Raw genomic sequence first — 22,943 nt, forward strand, 5'->3', positions numbered from 1 at the left:
GGGTGGAACTGGGAAGGGAAGGGGGAAAGGGCTACAACCAGGGTGTAAAGTGAATAAAAACGAAAAAAAAAAAAGGATAAAGGGGGGCTAGAGTGATGGCTCAGTCAGGAAAATGCTTTCCACACAAGCATGAGGATCTAAATTCAGATTCCCAGCACCTACATAAAAAGCCAAGTGCGGCGTTTACTTATGATCTAGTGCTGAGGAGGCAGAGACAAGCAGAAACCTGGACACAGTGACCAGAGAGTCTTGCTGAATTGGTGAACTCCAGGCTCAGAGAGAGAGACCCTGTCTCAAAAAAAAAAAAAAAAAAAAAAAGGCTCAGGGATAAGAATGCTTTTCTGTCATTCCTGCTCTGCTGGCCTCTGCAGGTGAGCACATACACACCACACCACACCCCCCCTCACACAGAGACACACACCACACAGACAAACACACAGACACCACACATACACCACACACACACATACACACACGTCACACACACAAACAGTGGGATTTTACATGGAAAGAAAGTCACCCAAGGTTGACCCACGGCCTCCACATGCACCACCCACCTCCATGCATACACACAGGAACATGTACGCACACAAATAAAATCGTGAAGGATGCTTCACACGTTTGGCTGATTTTAAATGCTCGTGGAGAGGAGCTGCTCTTTCTGGAATAACAGGAAGTATGGCTGATGTTTAAAAAGTGGAGGTAGGAAACCTTTAAAACAGCATCAAGTTCAGTCTCTGTGAGCCCCTGTGGGCCCAGGATACTTGATTCTGTGGGTTTTCCTGTGGTGTCCTTGACCTCTCCTTCCTCTTCTGTAAGATTCCCCAAGCTCCGCCTAATATTTGGCTGTGGGTCTCCGCTTCTGTTTCCATCGGCTGCTGGGTGAAGCCTCTCAGCTGGTGGTTATGCTGGCTTCCTCTGTGCAAGCACACCAACATCATGGGATGGATCTAGGACCCCTCCCCCAACATATGTAACATGTACAGCTTGGTCCTCATGTGGGACCTCTAACAGCAGGAGCAGGGGCTGTCGGACTCTGTTGCCTGTCTTTGGGTCCCTTTCCCCTAATTGCACAGCCTTGTCTAGCCTCAGTAGAAGATGGGCTCAGTCCTACTCAATATGCCAAGGTGAGTTGATACCCATGGGAGGTCTCCCCTTCTCTGAGAAGAAAGGGAAGGGGAGTAGGGGCAAGAGATGGGAGGTGAGAGGGAGGGACGGGGCAAAGAGGAGAGAGGGGAAGTTTTGACCAGGATGTAAACTAAAAGAATTCATCAATTAACAAAGAGAAAAGGCATCAAATTGGTCTGAGTTGGGAGTAAAGCTCCATTCCCCACTGGGTGACATATTTGTGTGCTGTATTACTTAATAGTGAAGTGGTGGGGGGGAATGTACAACTTGACATCTTGGAGGAAGGAATGGAGGACACCAAGGCTGAGTGAGATCCAGAAAAAGCAGTAAAGAGAAGGCGTGAGTGTCCTTCTTGGCCCTCTCTGACTACCTTCACTGTCCACCTGAGCAGGCTGGGAGGACTTCCTTTTGGAAACTGGCTTCAGGGTTGGAAACAGGGCTTCAGGCTTCAACTCTGCCTTTTGCCCTGCTCTGAGAAGGTCTCCCTGGATCCCTCACCCTCACTGGCATCTCCTGAAATCTCCCTGCTTCTAGCCCTTGCCACCTCAGTCTCCCTCCTGCGTGCATGCCAAGCTCATTCCCACCTTGCTGCTGTTCATTAGCTGTTGATTCTTCCAGGAATATTGTCCCCAAACTCCATTTGGCTGGTTCTTGGTTAGAATCTGAGCCCACACGTCTCTATTTTCTGACTCCATGGAAATAAGGACCCTAGTCCTTTCATAATACCTCACTGCCTCACTCCCACACTTGGTGTGCACCATTTCTTGCCACCCTGTTTCTGCCCCCCCCCCTTGCTCATTGTGCGAGGAGCTGCACTTGGGTGAGGGGAGCTCAGCTGGGTGCAAGTGGGTGTGGCACAGGGTCCCTGCTGGTGGCGTGGGGCTATGTGTGCTGGGGCATGCAGGCCCGGGATAGGGAGGGAGCAGTCTTATTCCTGCTGAGATCTCAGGATGAGATTTCTGGGGGTTTGGACACATCTCGACCTCACTCTTGCTCCTGAGCGGCTCCCCAGCCCACAGCTTCTTACTATTATAGTCTAGGTGTGTCTTACACTAGAATGAAGCTTGCTTGTAGTCAGTGTTCCAATTATTTATTATCTGACTGATCCCCTTCCAAGAAAGACTCTGAAGTGACACCCATTTTAATGCTTTTATTCTAAAAAGATCACAAATTTCAATTTCAGGTTAATAGTTTAGTCTTAAAAATTTAACAAAGGAAAATGGTTTTCAAGGTTTATTCTTTATCTACAAATGCATTCCTGCTTTCCAGATAATTCATGCAAAATTATATGTAGTGACACTCAACAAAAGGACTTTTTCTTAAGTCAGTAGTAATTGGTTTCTATTTGACTTAAAGTGGTCTGATCCCCAAATCCTCAAATCTTGAGGGAGTCCTGAAAAGACCATGAAGCCACAGACAAAGTTTATTTGGAAACATAGTTTCAAAGTGCGCAAATGTGAATGCAGGTTAATCATGTGAAAAAGGAAGGCGTGCCTTTAATAAAGTATAAACACAGAACCCTAAGCTCAGCACATTGCCAGTTATAAGTCATTTGAGTGAATGATCACTTCAGTAGGATACGTGGCTATGTTTGTAATAGTCTTATTTCAGAAGGCAATGCAGAGAACAACTACAATGAAGGCTTACTACACAGCAGAGTAGGCGCCATGTCATTCACCATGCCACAGAAATGTCTCATAAAATGCCAATATGTTCAAGCCTTCCGTTGCCAATAATTGACTACTGATCGCTTAATTCGGGGGTTGATATTTAGAAATTCAGTGTAAACATTTAAAGTTAAGTTTTTCTGCTACCTATTTCAGCTTGACGTTGACATCCCAAGATTTTAAACATTGAGCACAATAAGGGAGCATCATGGCACTTTTCTTGAAACACAATTCTTAGGTTAGATCAGATATGCAGTATTCACAGATATACAAAATAGATAGAAATGTTTCTAAATAGTAAATGCTTCTTGTAGCTTGTAAAAAGTTTACTGAATTAATCAATTATTTTTTTTTCAACTAATGTAAACAAATTTGGGTAATGAAAATTGAGGACGGTTTGGGTCAGATGCTATATGGAAAAGAAAAGAATTTGATAAATTAGGCTTGTGGTATGTCTTTTCACTGAGGCTAACATAGCAGGCCATGAACACACTGATCACATGGCACAGTTCAGATGGCAGCTATCCAAGTTATCTACTGTGTGCATGCCATTTCCCTCTCCCATAAATTCAAAGAAGAGCCAAAGCCAAAGCCAAAGATGCACATTGTACAGTTTAGCTAAGAATGCCTTCCCTGTTCTTTTTCAGCTTATTATCATTTTCAGTGAAGTATTGCAGGACCATTCTTACATCTCACTAAGGGACACTGGGCTATTCCTTCTCTTGTTCGGGAGGCCTGGAGGTCGGGGCGCTATTACCTTATTTGGTATTTCTGCAGGAACTGCAGCATGTCCGTGTAGTGCGTGCGAGAAACTAATATTGCTTTCCTCTAATTGTCGACTGTCTCTACAACAGGGTCTTTCCGTACGTAGGGAAAGGGTAGTTTAGACTCCTGGGGTTGTCTGGGAGGGTAAGGGTCACTACGAAAGCTGTTCTTCACATGACCTAACGGTCTTTTTCTTTTCTTTTCTTTTTGAGACAGTGTCTTACACAGCACAGGCTGGCCTTGAATTCTGTATGGCCGAGAAGGACCTTGGGTTCTTAATCTTTCTGTCTCCACCTCCCACTTGCCGGGATTACAGATGTGTGTCATGGTGCCCACTTGAATGCTGTGTGGGATCAAATCCAGAGCTTTGTGCATGGGAGGTAAGCACTGTACCACTGGAGTGCTGCTCTCAGCGTCAGGCCCTCTGAACCGAGCTTTAATCTCTCCTTTCCTGGCCCTTTTGTAAAACAGGGTTACAGAAAAAGACAGAGAAAAGGCATTTCCACTGGCTACAAAATCCATCTCCTACCTCTGCATATGAGTGTCAGGTCGGTCAAATCTAGTTTCTTGAGAGAGAGGGACACTGACCTTTGCTGTTGAACAATATTCTCCACTCTACCCTGTGACAAACCATCCCAGTGAGAAATGAGGGGCCCATGTCCGCTCTGCCTCAGGGCGATCTTCACGCGCATGACATCACTTTAACCTTCCTACATAATTTAGAATGCCAAATGTTTTCTATTTTCCCCTAAACTTTCCGAAAAGAAAACTCGAAGTACATTATTAAGAGTTCAGAGCTCAGAGCTTCTCGTGTGGGGACAATTGTGCGGCCTTGTCAGTTTCAGCTCTGTTGAGCCTCAAGTGGGTTTTAAAGGACCCACGTCTGTATCTGGGTCTCTCAGAGGGTGGGCCTGGTGGTCACAGTGTATGAACTGACCTGTGAGCACTGGTCAATGCCAACGTGATAGCAGGCCAACCTTCTACAGGATGGGATGGAAAAAGCAAACAGAAAAGATTGGGACGACATTAGGAAGTGCTTGCTTGTCGAGAAGAGTGACCACACAAGCTAGCCTACGACACCAGTCATGCATGGGGTGAATGGGCCAGTTTACATTCAGTGAAGTTATCTTGCATGCTTTGGTTAATAGTCATAGGCAGATCTTAAGTACTGATGCATGCAATAGTTTTGTACCTGAGGTTATATGTCTTGCTTTTTTTTTTTTTTAAAAAAAAAATTGCCTTTCTACAAACTTTATGCCAGAGTTGATCTAGGAACACTCTTTAAAAATATATGTATCTACTTCTTAGTTCAAAACAGCTTAATTCAGCCAGTCCTATAAATAGTGAGATGAGTAGGGCAGGGACATTTGCACAGGGAACCAGTTTGAAGCTATGTTACAAGGTTGAAGTCGTGGGTTGTTGCCCGTGTACTCATTTCCAAAATAAGAGGTCTCAGAAAGATGGCGCACACATATTCCTAACACCTGGTACCTACAATGCTTCTAGAAGCACATCAGGGTAGGGGAAAATCATTACCATCACCACACCACTCATGGAAGTGCAATTCATCCTTGCGAAAGCAATTCCAAGACAAATGAGGAATGGTCATCCTCTTTTCTCTGGTTTCCCCAGGAGAAAAGATAGACTTTATGTTAAGAGGTTTGGGAACTGTGAGATGAACCTACAATCACAGTCAAATCTTGCCTTCATGGTGGGAATATTCCAGAATGATTTCTCTATAAAAGAATTTGGAAATTGATCTAATATCTAAGTGTCAAGATAAATGACAATGGTGTATAAAGTTGGAGAGTGAGTGTTTTCTGGACATTCCTACCCCGTTCTGGCAGAAATCAGACTGGCTGAGAAAGTGCACTTCATTGTTAGCTATTAAATTTCTAGTGGGTCATTGGGAGGGATGTCAGGGTGAAGTGCAGAGAAACGAAGACTCACTGAGACTGACTCAGTGAGAAGGTCCATTACTCCTCATCTCTAAAGGGTCTCTTACAACCCAGAACAACCTCGCCCTCCTGATCTTCCTGCTTCCACTTCCCAAGTGCTGGGATGATGGGTGTACGCCACCATGGTCAGTCTATGTGGTCCTGGGTGCACCGTACCCATTGAGCTATTATCCCCAGGTCCCCTTTATGATGCCTTTTCTTTGCATAGAAGAGCTGTCCTATCAGAACTTGTAACATTTTGAAACTCAGCAGTTTCAAATGTTTCTCTCTGCATTTTCATCCAAATCACTGGCAAAATCAGTCCCTGGAAGCCACTGAGTGGCCATTATATGAATGAATAGCATCCCCAGGCTACTCCCCAGGGCCTCAAAAGAATGCCCTTACTCTTCCAAATGGAAAGAGAAAAGGCAATTTCTTGCCATAAAGATGAAAAGCTCCCAATGGTTCTGGGTTTTAAAAGCATATAGAAAGAAGATGCGGACACTGTGTGAGACGGAAGAGCCCGAAGCCTCACTGTGTAGTGTCTGCTGCGGCTTTTTTCTAACTTTTACTTTTTATTGGTGTTTACTTAGTATTGTTATGATAACACTGAAAATCGCAGCTCTTTTCCTCTTAGGCAATAATTTGGAACTTCCTGACAGACGGTAGCCAATAAAAATCTTGATTGTGATGAACATAACTGAAGGAGTGCATAAAGGCCCAGCTAATGTCCTACAGACTGTTACACAATGGCGAAACGGAAAACTGTCAACTGCCCCCGAAAATAACTTCCTGGGGTTTGAAGTTGCTTGGCATTCCAATGACAAGATAAACTTGGGCCACGAGAGTTGACACTACCGAGCAACAATCAAATGAATTCAAACCGCCCACCTTTGTACTAGTCAGGCTGTGACTGAGCTCTAGAGTGACGTGGTGACAAGGCTGAGGATGTGGTGGGCCACTATCCGAGGGCCTGGGGGAGCATCAAGAGCAGAAGGGTCATGAAGTCTGCTCTAACTCTTTGTGCACAGGCTCGGAAGGGTCTCACATCAGGTGGTCAGGTGACAGTGAAGAGGGGGGAGGAGAAATAACCGCTACACCATCAGCAGCGTCCAAGCCAGGCAGTGCTTGGCCCAAAGAGGCCTTCCCAATCTAACAGTCTAGAAAATTCTGCTCTTCAAAATACATTTGAGCTCTTCTTTGCTGCCCAGACTATTATTAGAAAGCACATGCGTTGTCTCCGTGCCCAGGAGCGGATGCTCTAATGGCTCTGTGTCCGGCTATAGGGAGCAAAGTTGGTGGCACTCCCGTGCCCCCTCCCGTGCCCTCACAGCCTTGACCTGGTAAGCCAGGAAGCTTGTGTGGTAGCTAAGTCCCAGGGCTTGTAGTCACCTGTGTACTTCAGGCCTCTCCCAATCTAGGGCACTCCACAGTGAGAGGAGAGTTCAGTTAACCTCTGGGTACCTTTCTCATCAGTAGTAGATGATTCTCCAGTCAGGTAATCTGCTTTGACCCAAAATATAGTTTGTGGTAACTACAATTGTTAGTGGAATGAGTTATTACTAAGCAATGCACATGAAAAAGTTGGGATCAGACTACTTTAAGGAATACCCTGGAGGCAGGAAGGGCGCAAAGTGAAAAGTAGGGCATCTGCTAGAATCAGAGCTGAGGAAAATGGGGTTTTGCTTAGTGTTCCACCAACATTTCCCCCCCAATTCTTTATAAACACATCTTTTGAAATAACCACCAAGCTCCAAATACCCTCAAAGTAATCCAAACAAATATGTGGAAGGTCAACGATTAAGTAAAATGTCTCAGCCAATGAGAAGGCCTGGTTCCTGCTGAGTGTTTAAAATAGGGAGGAAGCTGTGAGGGCCTCTTTCAGAGAAGAGCTGTGTAGCTTGGTTACAAACGTGGCCTTCTGTCCCTCACAGTGTGAGGAGGTGGACAGTATGGGTTACTATGGGACTCAGGAAACATATCAGCTTTAGGAAAAATGTATTTATCACACTTAAGAAATACCATTTAAAATAGTAACAGTTTAAAACATATATAATTGTGCAAGGCAGTTAGGAAGCCACAAAAACAGGATATGAAAACAAGTTAACACAAACTCACTAGAAACTGCAGAATCACCAAGCTTCCTTCTGCAGAGTCCGAATTTTGCTTCCTACTGAGATCCATAGAGTCCCAGAAAGCAGGCAAACAAACAAACAAACAAAAAACCCCAAAGCCGGGTTTAACATACCTACATTCTATGCCAACACACCTTCAAAAACCCTACGCTAAGAAAAACTAGTCTTAGAATTTTTTATTTGGTCCATTGAGCTAACAAGTCTGAGTTCTCAAGTCTTTCACCGCCCCTCCCCCCAACCCCCAAGTTAGAAACTGGAGCAGCAAGGCAGAAGCCCGGCAAGGCATAAATAAGATATTAAAGTGCTTATGTACAATCCTAGAAAGGATTTCATTGGGAACAGCAAAAACTTCTAGTGCAAAAACTGCTTTTGCCAGCAAAGCTCTCTCTCTCTCTGGAAACAAAGGCTTACAGTAAAAGTTGAAACGGGAGGAGGGGAGCAACGCCTGCCTTTAGTCAGGGTGTTCGTGTGCATGTGCCAATGGCCCAAACTACTGGTCAGTCTTGCAAAAAGGGAGACAGCTTAGAGGCAGCCTGAGTTCACTGACTGCAGACAAATTGTCTTGCTATGTCCATGAACACCTGTCAGATGTGCCATCAGCTGTGACGAGGATAGCACAACTCAAAGTCTGCTTGCAACCTGGAAGAGTGCAGTTACCTGATCTCGATTTGTCCTGAGAATCTCATTTCTTCTCTCGAACCTGACTTTGTGCTTTTGGGTCTGAACAGAGGCTGGGTATTGTCTGTAAGAATCAATTCCCTTGGGTTATATGACCATGGCCTTTGACTCTCTGCTTTATCCTTAAAAAAAATTTTTTTTTTTTGGAAATTCATAATAAAATAGTTTTGTCCCTTTTTAGTATAATCACACAGATGAGGGCTTATTATTCTTTATTTTTTTTTCCTCTTCCTTCAAGGATCCAAGTTGAAAGCTCTCAGGAGAACATCCAGGTCACCGAGGTTGGCTGCCTGGAAGAGTTCTGGCTGGTCCATCAACGACAGTGCGATCCTGAGGGCAGCCCAGATGTTTCCCGAGATGGCAGGGTGAGGGACTTGTTGCTGGTTCCTGCTCTTCCTTTGCAAACTGAGGGCGGTGAGAAAGTTGCTGACAGCTTCTCTAAAAGGGGAGAAAGGCACGTCTTAAAATGCCGTGAAGTCTAGAGTCAGCATACTAAATAAACAGATTACGGTGTTCCTGTGTGGAGCTCTAGGCCTCCCCAGAGCTAGTGGGCTCCCTGGGCACGACTTTCCAGTTGGTTCTCTAGCTATTTTCTTATGAACAGCTATTGTTAAATATGGCAGGCCAGAAAGAGAAAACAATGGCCAGTTTTACTTTGGGAGTATAGAGGAGGGGGCCAATACTGCTGAGCTGATGCATCTCCCCTGCTCCAGGAATGACATGGAAATGTGACCTGTGTGCAGAAGAGATCTGTGTAACCTGTCTTTAAGAGAAAAAAAAAAGATCCCTCCCCAAGCAAAGCAGTCTAGATTTGCCTAGTAGGGATAGAATTAAGGGACTGGATTTCATTAATCTACCACCTGGGCTTCAGCCCAGCTGTTGAGCCTGAGGCAAATTTCTTCGCTGAGGTTCAGTCCCTAAGTGAATAATTGGGATAGGAGAAGGCATTTTCGGATTTCGCTGTGAAGTGCCCTGGAGCTAATTTATGTAGAAGCTCTTCCGGTTAAGATCAATAGTTCTCAAAGTGTGGTCTGGGGAGCCTGGGGCTGGTAAGGCAAAGGATTTTCATTACAACACCTGGTCAGCATTTGACCTTTCTACTTTCACCTCCTCATTGCTCACCACCTCATTGCTCATGCCTTGAGACTGCATGTGAGATAGCCCAACAGACAGAATTCAAAGGCAGAAGGAAAAGGCTTCTAAGGAAGGAAGATGTTCAATGATTTTTTCCAAAGCATAATGCGGCGCTATTATTCTTTCTCGGCACACTTTGGTCTAGTCAAGCCATGATTTTCTTGCAAAGCACGCTATTTCTGTTGATATGCAAGGCTTTATTGCTTTCCAAGGAATCTTTTCAAATGCTCTAATCTACTTTCTGATAGATAAAACTCATGTTATCCAAAGGCTTTATCATTTGTGTAAGTATAAAGGGACCCTGAGACTGGGGTGGGACCAGCTGAGCTACAAGGCTCCTCAATGGCAGTGCAGCTTTTTGGACCCATGACTATGCCAGGACATTTTAAATAACTCATCATTTAAAAAATCCCCTTCCCAACTTTACTGCAGTCTAAACAATAAACTTCCCAACTAATTCTCTCTGTACATCAGGCTTAGAACAAGGGTATTTTTTCATTTTGTTTTGCCTTGGAGCCTTCCAAGGCTGTTTTACCAGGTCCCCTTGGCTTTATTCTTGTCCAAGGTTCCTTTTTCCTTCAATGGAAAAATTAAAGGTTGGACTATTCACAGTTGACACAGAATTACATGGGTGTTGGGTCCCCCTGTAGTGTGTCTGAACCTAGGCATACTTCACCTGTAGGCACCCAGATTGATGCAGCTGATCCCCAGGTTGTATCTGGACCGGATGAAACCTGGCTGAATCTCCAGTGCTCTTGTGTAGGCCTCTACAGCTTCCTCGCTGCGGTCTCCATTTGCCAAGGTTGCTCCAAGACGGTTCCACAATGAGTAATCCTATGACAAAGACCAGAGCTCTTTCATACTCAGGAGCAACTTGGTAGTGCTCCCACAACCCTCTGCAGATGAAGCAAGATGGCTGAATGCCTTTTTGGCGCTCATGAACAGGGTCTGTAATGGGTTAAATTATTAAAAAATTCTCCCTGGTTACCGTGGTGAAAAGGCTTTCTATTCCTCAAAGAGCCGTGGTCATTTGCTATCTTCTAATTAGCCTTTCCATTTTAGGGATTTTGGTATGGTATCTCATCTGTACTTTGAAATCACCATTGGCAGAGGGAAAATGCGAAAGGAACGTACAGAGGATTGCCCAGGAAAGCTTGTTTGTTACAACCCCACCTCCCCATTCCCAGGATGTTTTTGCTGTGCTGGGATTCCTTACCTCTGGCCGAACAGTTAAGGCAGCGTTAAATGCATCAATTGCTCTGTTGAACTCCCCACTCAGGTGGAATAGGACTCCGAGACCAGTCTGCAGGTCTGGGTCGATCAGGTCGCCGTTTTGGTGGGCAGCTTCCAGGTATAGTTCCTTCACTCCTTCCAGAACAGAGCTGTGAAAGAAGAATCTGATTCAGTGCCTAGGAAGCCGGAGCCCCAGGAGCCCCGGGAGCTGGAGTCATAGATGGTTGTGCAGTATTTGATACGGCTGCTGAGAACTGAGCTTGGGGCCTTGGGATGAGAACTCTTAACTGCTAAGCCACTCCAGGCTGAAAAGTTTTCCTTAAAATAGTTCAGGCCTGGAGTGATAGCTCAGTGGCTAAGCGAGTCCTTATTGCTCTTGTGGAAGACCTGGGTTTGGTTCCCAGCACCCGCATGGTGCCCAGGCAAAATGATTATGCATAAAAAATTAAAAAAAAATAAATGCATATCTATCTTAGCTTAATGAGAGAACTATCAATACTGAACTATAAAAACAACACAGTCAATTGTCATGAACATGCAATAAAACACATATATAAGCCATGTTAAGGTTCTCATGGGGAGAGCACTGCTGACCCTGTGCTTGCCGTGGTTTGGTCCTTGAAGCTGAGCTCACCCAGGATTCAGTGAGAAGGAGTTAGCATTGGGGTTGATTGCTAAAATTTTAGAGAACAGACTTTCTCTAACAGAAGACTTAGGTTTATGCAACCCTAGTTCTCAGAGTTCTGGCATTAATTCCAAAGCACCTGGCTTTGAAATACAGTATTTGGTAAATATCTATGAATGGCCATAACGCTGGTCATTGCATCTAAAGAACATCTTCAGTGGTTTAGATGTGTGTCCCCCCCAGCCCAAAGCACAACACTAGAAAAGGTGGTTGAAGCTTTGTAGAGTGGGGCTGATGGAAGGAAGTCAGGCCACAGAAGCAGGGCTTGAAGGAGGTAGGGGAACCTTGACAGTCCCCGTGCTTCCCAGTCACATGAGGCAAGCCAGTTTCTCAGCCGTGTGCTTTTACGTCGATGTATTGTTCCTCCCACAGTTCTAAAAACAATAGGGCCAACTGGCCATTGTTTAACCGTTTAAAAATGTGAGCTAAAATAAACCTTTCCCCTTAATAGGCGTTATTTCCCCTTATTTCAGGCATTTTTGTCACAGTGGTAGAAGAATCCTACATAGAATGAGGGCCACCTGTCAACTGGGGACTTAGACATCCTCCGAGTGAGGCCTGGAGAGCTTTTCTTGTTTTTCACAAGGTACTTGTACTTTGGGTTCTGCTTGATCCAGTTCTTCAGAGACTCGCAGGCATCTTGCTGATGGCCGGTATTGGTGTAGCTCACAGCCAAGGCCATCAGAGCTTTCAGGTTGTTGGGTTGCAATTCCAGGCACCTCGAGAGAAGGAGGAACAGTTTATGCAAGCCTTCAAACATTTATTAATTAAGAATTGCATAAGTTAAATTTATTTATATTAAGTCACTGAAAAGTTCTTTATCTCTCCAAATGAAAACCCAGATCAAAGATGTTTCCTAAAGAGGTTAAAAAAAAATCCCTGGGACATCTGGATTTGTGATTTTGTTTTTTTTAAAACACTTATTTTATGTATGTGAGTGTTTTGCTTGCATCCATATCTGTGTACCATGTTTGATCCTGGTGCCCATCGAATACAGAAGAGCGCACTGTATCCCCTGGAAATGCGGTTATAAATGGTTGTGAGCTATCACGTGGGTTCTGGGAACTGAATCAGGGTCCTCTGCAACAGCATTCAGCACTGTTAAACGCTGGGCCCATTTTCCAGTTCTGGTTTTGCTAATAAACTTTTCTAAAGCCATAGGACATCTGGATGCTATGTAGTATAAAGAGAACATCACTTAAATTTGGCTGTGCTATCTTAACTCCCTTAAATTGGACTTGAGCAAAATTTTGATGTACAGAGATGAAAGGCTGAACAATGTTTTGCAAAAGAGAAGGTATTATTTTTGGTTCTATACTACGAATGCAGGCTATCACTGTCCCCTGAATTCCCTTCTACTGGCCTCTAACAGGACTTTCCAAACTTAAAAGTGCAAAACCAGAACTTTGCACTACATACATTCAAGCACCAGGGGCTGCAGCAGGACCTGGGGTGGGAGGGTCTGACAGCCTGCAGATGATGGGGACACCAGGAGGACCTGGCTAAGGCGTGGAGAAGCAAGTGCCCAGAGCCTCAGAAACTCAGCCGCAAACTCTGAGTGTGCATCCCTTTGGATCTGCTAACGCTAATGACGCTTGGCTCCTCAGTCCTGACAAAGCCTATCACGATTTCTGGGAGTGTCTAAGGCATCTTAAGAAATAATCCCAGCGTGTCTTGGCATGCAGGAGTAGGAACAACTGACTCAGAGTGCTCCAGGTCTTGCAGCATGGGATGGAGGTTTAGGTCCTGTCTCTGATGCACATGATGTTTGAGGCCTTGGCCCTTTCTCATCCCCAGTATCTCTCAGCTACAGGGAATGGCTCTCAAGGAAGACACAACACCACAGTTAACTTATACTGCAAGATAGCAACCAAATCTTGAGATGTAGGGTTCTGGGAACATAAAACCCTCAAACTCCAAGTACCTAGGATTCTAACGTTCTAAGATCCTGGTGTTCTAGAACTTACATACATACACATAGGTTATACACATCCAGAACATGCACAGTTATATGTAATATGTTAAGCATATGTGCATGTTTATATTCACTTCCTATGGCATTGTGTTGTCAGTACTTGTAAGAAAGGCATGAAGAGCGCAAGTATGTTTGATGGAAACTGTTTTATTACAGGGTTTAAATGAGGGATCGCCTCAGGTAAGTGGGGGAATCTACACTCATGCTCTGCCCCTCCCTACCTCCCTCCAACATCAGCTCCACCTGCAGTCAGTAATTTGAGCACCTTTTTTTTTTTTTTCCTGAAGAAAACGTTTGAGAGTTGTAAAAGGTTAGAGCATTGAAAGGTTTATTGATTCAGTGAGTCTGACTTCGGATTGCTCTTAACACAGACTTTTTTTGGTTCTAGTGAACAAGAGCTGATATGTATTTGGGAAAATACGAAGTATTGGGGAAAATTCTTCTTAATGGTTTGGGGGAAATTTCCCCATCAGAGCTATGTATGAATGGGAGGTATTTGACACCCCAGCATATGCCTTGGACAAATTCTTTTCAACACACTTCAGGAAGAGCGCAAAGGCAAAGTTTCACCTGTCCCCCAAGCCCGCAAATTTGCACTTAACTTCATCTACCTCTGGAGGGCGACAATGGCTGCTTGCTCGTTTTCATTCTCTGCCTGGGTTATCCCAAGAAACTGCCATGCCTGGAAAACAGAACAAAACAAAAAACCAACCAAGCAAACAAAAAACCCAACCAAATCAACACAAGAAGACAAACAAACAAATAAGCAAACATGAAGCAGACTGTTGACATTGCAAAAGGAAGCAGGCTGCTTGCTATTTTAGTTAGTTTAGCTGCGATCCCATGTGGGGAGTAAGCCTGATCACGGGGAAGCTCCCTGGAGGGAGGACCAGCCACTCACTGCCGGCTGTACTCCACTGTGTTTCCCTGCTTTATGTACTCATCTCTCCAGAGGCACCACAAAGGTGTCTTCTTAACTACTGGACATTTCCCCAAACACTTCAACATTTTGTGCCAGGACTTCCTGCAGTCCTGAGGCTACAGTAGATGTCCCGTAAACGCTGGATGAGTAAATCAAGGATGATATATGGTGTGACCTGAGACCCAGACAAAAGCCATTTTCCTTCCCCCCAAGACATGGGCTGAGCCTCATGTATGTCATTTTTTTTTTTAAGGCCATATCGTTTCATTAGGAAGCCCTGGCTGGCATAGACCTCTCTAGGTAGACCAGCTGGCCTTGAACTCACAGAGCTCTGCCTGCCTCTGTTCCATCCTCAGTGTTGGGATCAAAGGTGTACACTACCATGCCAGGCTTTTTGTTTGTGTTTCCTGTCCTCAGTGTTTTAACTCTAGGGGCTCTGGATCTCGAAGATTAGGAGCTCGGTTAGAAAACAGGTGATATACAGCTTTTGAACAAGATTAGCCCAAGCTGGGTGAATCTCTTTATAAACCTTGATGAAGCTGTGCCCTGCAGCAACCTGTCTCCTCTGATCCGTTGGTCTACAGGCACTACCCCAGTCTGACAGAGTGGGCATGCTACCTCAGCATCTCCAGGGTCCTGAAGAATTGCTGCTTCCATGAACAGGATGGTGACAGGCAGGTCTCCTTCCTTCAGCCTTTTTAAGCCTTCTTCAAACGCTCCAGGCCAGTCTTTGAAGGGGTTTTCAGTGTGGAAGTAATATCCCTGGGACACAGAAGAGGCCATGACGCAACCTGTCAATGCCTTCCTCCATTTTTACATCTAGCACATCTCTGAACAACGTGTTGCCTCATTGGGGAATACAGGTGCCCCTACTGATAATACATCTTTTAGAAATACAGATTTTTTTTTCAGTTGTAAAAATTTAACACAAAATTTGCCAACACTCATCTAGTATTTTTCTATGCATATGCAACTTAGACAGAAGGCTGATGCACAGTGTTGGACCTTAGGCCCTCTGCAGAGTTTTGGACTGGGGTTAATCTCTGACAATACAGAGGTTTATATGGATGTGTTAAATCAATCCTGTTGATGGGCATTTTGGTCACTTAAAAAATTGAGAGTGATATGATGGCTCATACCTGGAATTCTGAACAATGGAGACAGGCAGGAGGGTCACCCCGTGTTTTGAGGTCAGCCTGGGCTACATAGGAAGCTCTAGCCTAGCCTGAGCTGCGAAAGAAACCACAGTCTTAAAAGTTATTGTTTTAAAATGAAACTACAGTGAAAACTTCCTGCTTCCTGTTTTGTTTGCATTTGTTCCCTATGCCCTGCTTGACTCTAGAGAGGATGCTTTAGAGAAAGGCCATGTGCTGCTTTTAGACCTTCTCTATGTATGTAGCTGTTTTGCTTTGGAGTTCAAATATCTCTTGTAATATTTGAGAATATTATTTGTTGCTCATTTACTGGCACAATTTGTCATAAAATCCTTTTAATTTGAGTGATACAAACACACCTGTTGATGATTTTACTAAACCGTGATGTAAACTTTTATTGATAAACACGTGTGTATAGATGTACATGTATGTGTTTGTTTGTGCACATCTGTGTCTATGTGTTCTCAAGTGTATGTATATTCGCATGTATATTTTTATGTTTGATTTTCTTTTCTGTGTAAGAAACATCTATTTCTGTTGTTGAGAGTACTTGTAGTCATTCCAGATTATTTATAATTAAATTAAATTTTAAATTAAAAACACCGTTTTTAAAGGAAGAGATCTCAAAGCAGTTGGACCTTAATGGGCAATCTGGCTGGTGGTTCACTGTACCTTCCTATTTTCCAGGGCTCTTATCAGGGGAATATCTTTGGATAACCCTTTGGGCTTGGCCCGGTTGTACGGAGAACATTGGTATGATACCACCATGAGATACAACCTGAGCCTCTGAATCACCCGCTGTGTTTTATATGAGCAGGACAGGTGATGAGCCATTGCGGGGTTAGCCCCGTTCTTGTACGACCCGCTCTCAAAGTTCTGTACCTGACCACAGGGCAGGTTTTGCTCAGGTGGCAAACTGTGGGCACAGTCATGAACAGGGACACTTCATTCCAGGGCAGCTGCCCCCAAGCACCAGAGTTACCGGTTTCCATCCATCACAGTTCCTTCTAGGTCACAGTGACACCAAGCTGCCTTCAATTCTTAGGCTTTTCACAAAGTGGTTAGTGGCTGCCGCATAACATATGATCTGAGGAGTCTGAGGACACTTGTCGGCGTTAGAGGACAGACTGTTACCTTCTCACTGGCCGAGACGGTGACTTGGTTCTGAGTCTCCTGGTTCTCAGATATCCAGTTTCTCCGAGCCATTTCTTCCCATTCGGCCTGCATCTTGTCCCAGAACTCCGTATCTGACTAAGAAACAGGAAAAATACAGGGAGGTGGACTGAAAATCACGCTGTGCTTACCTGTGGTTTATTCTCAGAGATACAGCTTGCCTCACTGCTCAAATGGGAGGAGGAAGAGGAGGATTCAGGTAGATGACACTCAGCAGCGGGGGAGGGGGATCTTCTGCAGGGTACCCAGGGCCCGATGTGGATCATCTCTGACCTTTTGTTTGTTTCTTTGAGACAGGGTCTCATGTACTCCAGGCTGGCCTCAAACTTGCTACGTAACTAAGGCTGTGTTTGAATTTTTGATCCTCCCACACCCAACATTCGAGGGTTGAGATTACCTGTGTGCAGGACACAAGGTTTATGTAGTGCCAGGGGTCAAACCCAGGGCTTTCTACAGTCTAGGCAAGCACTTTACCAATTGAGCGGCATTCCCAGCCCCAGCTGTGATTTTTCTCCAGCAGAAAAATAGCCACTAACATCATCTATACCAACAAATCAGCTAGCCACCCACTGAAGCTGCTCCTCAGTTCCTGATGGAGTTATCACCAAATAAACCCACAGCGAGTTGAAGACATTCTAAACAGACACTAATGAATTAGCGAACCTAACCTATGAGCACCGTGCCTTAACGACACAGCCCACTGCGGAGTACTGAGCGTTTACTCTTGTGGTTGTGTGCTGGACTGGAGAGTGCTGCCCAGCATGAGGAGGGGACCCTACTGCATATGGACAGTTCGTATTGAATGGACGCCACTTACATACCATTGTGACGCTAAATGAAGTTAAATATTAAATTGACCTATCTCTTCACTTAAGGACGGGTTCAGATGCATTTTAAGAAGGGAGGCCTGGCCCTGAGTTGCACCTGAAACATAAAGAACTGGAACAGCTCTTTTGGGCTGGCTGGATCCTGGGTACAAACCAGGAGAATTGACCTTATCCTGTGCCAAGCACCATATCAGGAGGAAAGTGAGCCTGTGTTTATTGCCCCAGGGAGGGACTCATACTTGGCCTCAAAGGCCAGGATCACCTACTTATATCAAGCTTTGCCCTTTGGTGCAGGAGGGGAGGACCTCATGCTTGGCAATGCACCTTCATCCTTTCTGTGGCAGGGCAACTGTAGGTCAGTATATATTGTTTCCCTATTCGTGTCCTGTCAGGGAAGCCCGGTCCTCCATCCTCTTACTTTGTGGGGCTACTCAACAGAGGTAGACCTCTCCGTGGGAGCTGCCCCTGGTTCGTTTCAATGTTATTAAGCCTGAAGAGAGCACTTTAGGGGGACAGAGTAAGTAGGAAGAAGTGAGTCTCTCAAAGGACTTAGGAGCCATTGAAGTGAGAGTGGTATGTCTCCGGGGTAGAGAAAAATGGAGGGACTGTGGGTTTTGGCTTGACAGATGCTGACGCACACATCCTGGTAACTTCCTAGCATACTGATTTCACCTCAGAATCACGAGTAAGGGAAGAGGGGTGCACTAGCTGGAATCCTGATTACCACTGGCAGGGAAACAGATGCTGAACTTCTGGGAACCACTCTGGGCCCCACTCTGGGCCCCATGGCTGTTAGCAACAGAAATATTCTCTTTCCCTAGCACCTGGATTTTATGTCCCAGCAATGTCACTTTCTAGATGCTTGGAGATAATTTTGTTTTCTTTAAACAGTATGAAGCAGTTGGAGGTATTCTGGGCACCTCCGTCTGGAGCTGAGATCTGGGCTTTTCCCCTCCACATCTCAAATGGATCCAGAATCATAAGTCCAGTGAATTGCTAAACCATCATCACCCTTGCTGACGGCAACCTCTTTTTCACCCGGCTGGTATGCCTGGGCAGTATCAACCCGACTCCAGGATTCTTCTTCAGAGTTGCCTGAATGATTAACACAACCCTATTTATTTTGGACCCAAGCATTTAGGGTATAAAGGTCAGCCAATGTGGTTACTTCATGTCCTCTGTGTCAGTTCTGTAACATTCATTGCTACCACAGAAATGGGTTATGGCTTTCGGAGGCCTTTCCTCATGGAAGCAGCAGGCAGACTGACAATATGTCTGAGATGCTAGAAGCAAAGTGAATGACCACCAGCATACAGGCTATGGTGGGGGAAGAAAAGAAAAATTTCTTTTAAACGTGTCTTCCTAGTAGACACTGAGTGTACAAACAGGAGAATCTCAAACAGCAGCAGCCCTGGGTAACAAGAGGAAGCACACTAGTGTGTTAGCCAAGAGAAGGAGAGTCCAATGGAGGGGAGAGGTTCTTGCTCCAAACTTTGTATTTCCTGAATTTTATGTGCTAAGAATGTTTGGCTTTTTTTTTTTAATGGTCCTTTAATGGTCTTCCTTTGTATCTCCTTGATCTCCTTCAATTGTCTTATTGCTCTAGCAAGGACTTCAAGGCTGAGGGCACCTCCGGAGGCTGTGTGCTCTGATTTGGGCCGGTGGCTGTGTGCCCGCTGGTCCCCAGGACCTTTTGACTGGGTGACCTGAGGTCAGTCTGAATTGATTTCCACACCATAGATTTCCTCTCACCTGGCAATCACAGGTGATTTAGGTGTTTTAGGTCCCAGAGTTCAGTCTCCTGGTTGCTGTGCCCACACTGCTGTCCTGCTCCTCAGACACAGTGTCCTCCTGGCCCTGCCATCTTGTTTCCCAGTGAATGTTTGGATTTTGTAATTAATCGGTAAAGTATAACAACAAAACCCCCAAATAAATTGCTTTCTCTTCTTTCTAAGTCCTGTTAAGCCTGATTATGATGAAATACTGAGAAGTCTGAAGAAAATATGAGGGGACTGTTTAACAGCTTCTCAAAGATGCAGGTTCAGTCTGTGGGAAAAAAGAGCCCTCCAAGAGAATCTTATAACGGTTTGCTGACTCCCATCTCTCCACCTGGCCAATTGAGAGGTCAGTGTCTTTATATCATTAGAAAGTCATCTACACACTCCTCTCCAGAGTCCTTGGGATTTGAAGCACTCTATAATCCAAATGGAAGATAAAGGGCTTCCATACCCGGAAGACCTGGGTCACCTTTCCTGCTTTCCATGCCAGAGAAGTTCCTGTATAAATCCTACCTCTGTAGGAAACAGAACTTCCGGTGAGGTGGGGCTGCTGGGCTCCCATTTAATGAGATTCAGCAAGATTTACTGTTTCCACTTAAACTAAGTCACAGCAGACTAATTAAGCTCCAGAGCACAGTTTTCATTTAATTACAGAATACTTTTAGCGCCATCAATTTCCACTCAGTCTCAGAACTCAGACTTTCACTGCTGTAGCTGCAATTAACACAGCTCCTTGCCCCATTCTTAATGAATGCAGAAAAAAAGAAAAAAAAGAAAACAAAACAAAACAAAACAAAAAAACAAAACAAAACCAAAACCCTTCAACGTATTTGAATTTTAAACATTTTAGACATGACCAAAGGATTTTGTTTATTGATGATTTCCTTAGGGGTTCTGGGCTCTTAGTAGACTGTTTTTCAGAACTGACTTGTAACAAGTTAATCTGATCATGCCAGGTAGTGGTTTGAAGAAGAATGGCTTTCATTGGCTCATGTTAATGGCCTCCAGTTGGTGGAAGGATTAGGAGGTGGGTGTTGTTGGAGGAGGTGTGGCGCTGTTGGTGAGGGCTTTGAGGTTTCCAAAAGCCCATTTCATTCTCAGCTCTCTCTGCCTCGTGCTTGTGGATCAAGATGTGAGCTCACGGCTACTGCTCCAGTGCCATGTCTACCGCCTGCTGCCATGCTGCTTGCCATGATGGTTGTGGCATCCAACCTTATGAAACTGTAAGCCCCAAACTGTAACCCTTTGTTAAGTTGTCTTACTCATGGTGTTTTATCACAACAATTGAAAAACTATTAACACAGCATTAAGGGAGTTATTGTTTGGAATTTGTTTCCATTTTAAAGACAGCCTTCCAATGATTTCAACAGAACATATTAAGAAGCGAACTTGGGCTGTATAGCATAGTAATTAGGAAAACAGCATTCCCTTTAGACAGACCTGGGGTCAATCCCTTACTCTATGTCTGACTATCTTACAGGATGTCTCTGGGTATCATCTTCTTTTTTCTTGAAATAAAGATACAATAGAAATTTGGGTGAACTGCTCTGATGATAAAATGAGAATAATGTCAATGAAGCCAATGAATCTTTGTGGAGGTAAACCATAAATGGGAAATCTACATCACAGGTCCACCCCAAATGCTCAGGGACTATCTAGAAGGAAGGAACAGAAAGATTGTAAGTGACAGAAATTGGAGAGGACCGGAGTGAGACAGTGTCTTTTGGGCATGACAGGGCTACTGTACTCAAGAACTCATGGCAACTGTGGTTGATTGCACAAGACCAAGCCATCAACACTGCAGCATGAAGCTCCCCACCTCAGCTCCTAACCAATGAGCTGTAAAGAGCTGACAGCTCCTAGGGGTTTAAGAGTCAGTATTCTTTAAGAGTGTATCTCCTAGTAGACAGACTACGCTCCTGTGGATGGCCTCATACTCATCATGACATGAGCAGCATGAACCAGAAACAGTGAGCTATTAAAAAAAAGAATAAATGGAGTTGGGAGAACCTGTTGGGTTACAAGGAGGAAAGCAGGGTGAATATGATCCAAATACATGGAATTCTCAAAATAATTTAAGCCTTATATTAAAAAGTAGGTATTCTCATTGTGTTTTTATCACTGAGAAAAACAGAGAGTGCAATACAATATATATATATATTTTACAACCTAAGAGTTCAAATATCTATGCTCTATGTTGTTTGGTGTTTTAATTTCCTGTAAAGAACCATTCCTCTTCTAGACACTTCCCATTTAAATCTTGCTTTTTCTACCTAATTATTCAAAGACTATGAGCAAGGTTAAGAAAATTACAGCAGAATGGATTGTTAAGCAGCAATTAAAAGCATACTTATGAATAGCATCATAAACACTGAATGTTGTGTAACGGTCCCAGGCCTGGAAGGCACAGGCTGAGGGAAAACCTCCTGCAGAGCAGTGTACCAGCAATACTGTTTTTATGGAATGAGATTAGGAGGAATTTACTCCATCATCTTTTCTTGTACTTTTCAGAATTCCAACCCCCTCTTTTTATTGCTAGTAAGCCTTTTATTTTGGTGTTTTTTTAAAAAAGAAAGCGTAATTGTTTCAATTCTGTTCCACAATAATATCTTCTTCAATGAACTCATAGTATGTCAGTTCTCCTCCCCACTCTTTCTTTCTTTGATAGTGTGTATGTATGCAAGGCTTGTGTGTATACATATGTATGGTGTATGTGTGCTATGTATACATACGTATGGTATATGTGATGTGTATATGCTTGGTATGTGTGTGTTGCCTGTGCATATTGTGTGCACCTGGCAGTCAGAGGCTGACTGAGGTCCAGTGCTTCCCTCAGCTGTTTTCAATCCTATTTTTCAGAATAGTGTTTCTTGTTCATCTAGGCTGGTTGCCCAGAGAGCCTCAAGGATTCCCCCTGCCTCTGCCTTCCAAGCACTAGGATTACAGGCATGTTCTGTGGTTTCCAGCTTTTCCATTGTTCTTAGGACCTTAACTTAGGTTCCCTTGCTTTCTTGGCAGGCACTTCACTGACTGAGCCATTTCCGTAGGTTCTGAAGGAGTTTCATGCCTCTGAATTCTTTCTGCTCAGATATTCTATGTTGATGGCTTGAGATATGTCCTGTGCATGTGTATGTGCTATATGTATGTGTATATGTGTGTGTGCTCATGCTTATATGTATGTATACATATATATGGCAAGTGAGCCTGTGTGTGTGTTCATAGTTTTTGGAATAAAGCTTAATATACTTAAATTGGGACCTAGAATGTGGAGGCGGAAATGAAAATAAATCTTGCCTATAGAGAAGACAAATCATTTGATAATACTTGGCTTTTCAATAGTAACTAGTTATTAAAAATAGCCTTTGCAAATACATATAATTATGTATGCAGAATGGACAAAGAACACAAAAAGTTTCTATCTAGTGTGCTGGCATTTCTCAGAAGCTTCTGTTCTTCCCCCAAAGTCTTTTTTTTTTTTTTTTTTTTTTTTTAGTTTTCTTTATTGTTGTTTTTAATGTAACATTTAAAATGACTTTAGCAGGGGAAAAACTCTGATAAAGGAACTATTCTGGTAATCGACAAATGGTAACTTCTGCAGTTGGTCAAGGCCTACAAAGCTAATACCACAGAGATATTGCTTTATTTCAGGAATGGTGGCTGAGAGGAGCAGTTCTGAAGCTAGACCAGGTTGGAATCTTAGGTAAGAACATTTACAGTAAGTGGTGTGACCCTGAATAAGTAAAGGACTCTCT

At 44.1% G+C, this 22,943-nt stretch overlaps 1 protein-coding gene across 13 annotated transcripts in view; it reads right to left on the reverse strand.

Annotated features, from left to right (window-relative positions):
- Positions 1–3,508: 3,508 nt before the first annotated feature.
- Pex5l (peroxisomal biogenesis factor 5 like) overlaps positions 3,509–22,943 on the reverse strand; it is a 198,882-nt gene continuing 179,447 nt past the window's right edge. For all 13 annotated transcript variants that reach the window (XM_060378207.1, XM_060378211.1, XM_060378209.1 and 10 more), the window contains 7 exons: positions 16,548–16,664; positions 14,878–15,021; positions 13,949–14,019; positions 11,884–12,081; positions 10,661–10,826; positions 10,121–10,278; positions 3,509–8,748 (listed from right to left, as the gene is read on the reverse strand). In XM_060378207.1, coding sequence (XP_060234190.1) covers positions 8,544–8,748; positions 10,121–10,278; positions 10,661–10,826; positions 11,884–12,081; positions 13,949–14,019; positions 14,878–15,021; positions 16,548–16,664 — 1,059 coding nt within the window. In that variant the 3' untranslated portion in view covers positions 3,509–8,543. The remainder of the gene's footprint in view (positions 8,749–10,120; positions 10,279–10,660; positions 10,827–11,883; positions 12,082–13,948; positions 14,020–14,877; positions 15,022–16,547; positions 16,665–22,943) is intronic.

This window comes from Meriones unguiculatus, chromosome 2 (genome assembly GCF_030254825.1).
Source record: "Meriones unguiculatus strain TT.TT164.6M chromosome 2, Bangor_MerUng_6.1, whole genome shotgun sequence".
Lineage (NCBI taxonomy): Eukaryota > Metazoa > Chordata > Mammalia > Rodentia > Muridae > Meriones > Meriones unguiculatus.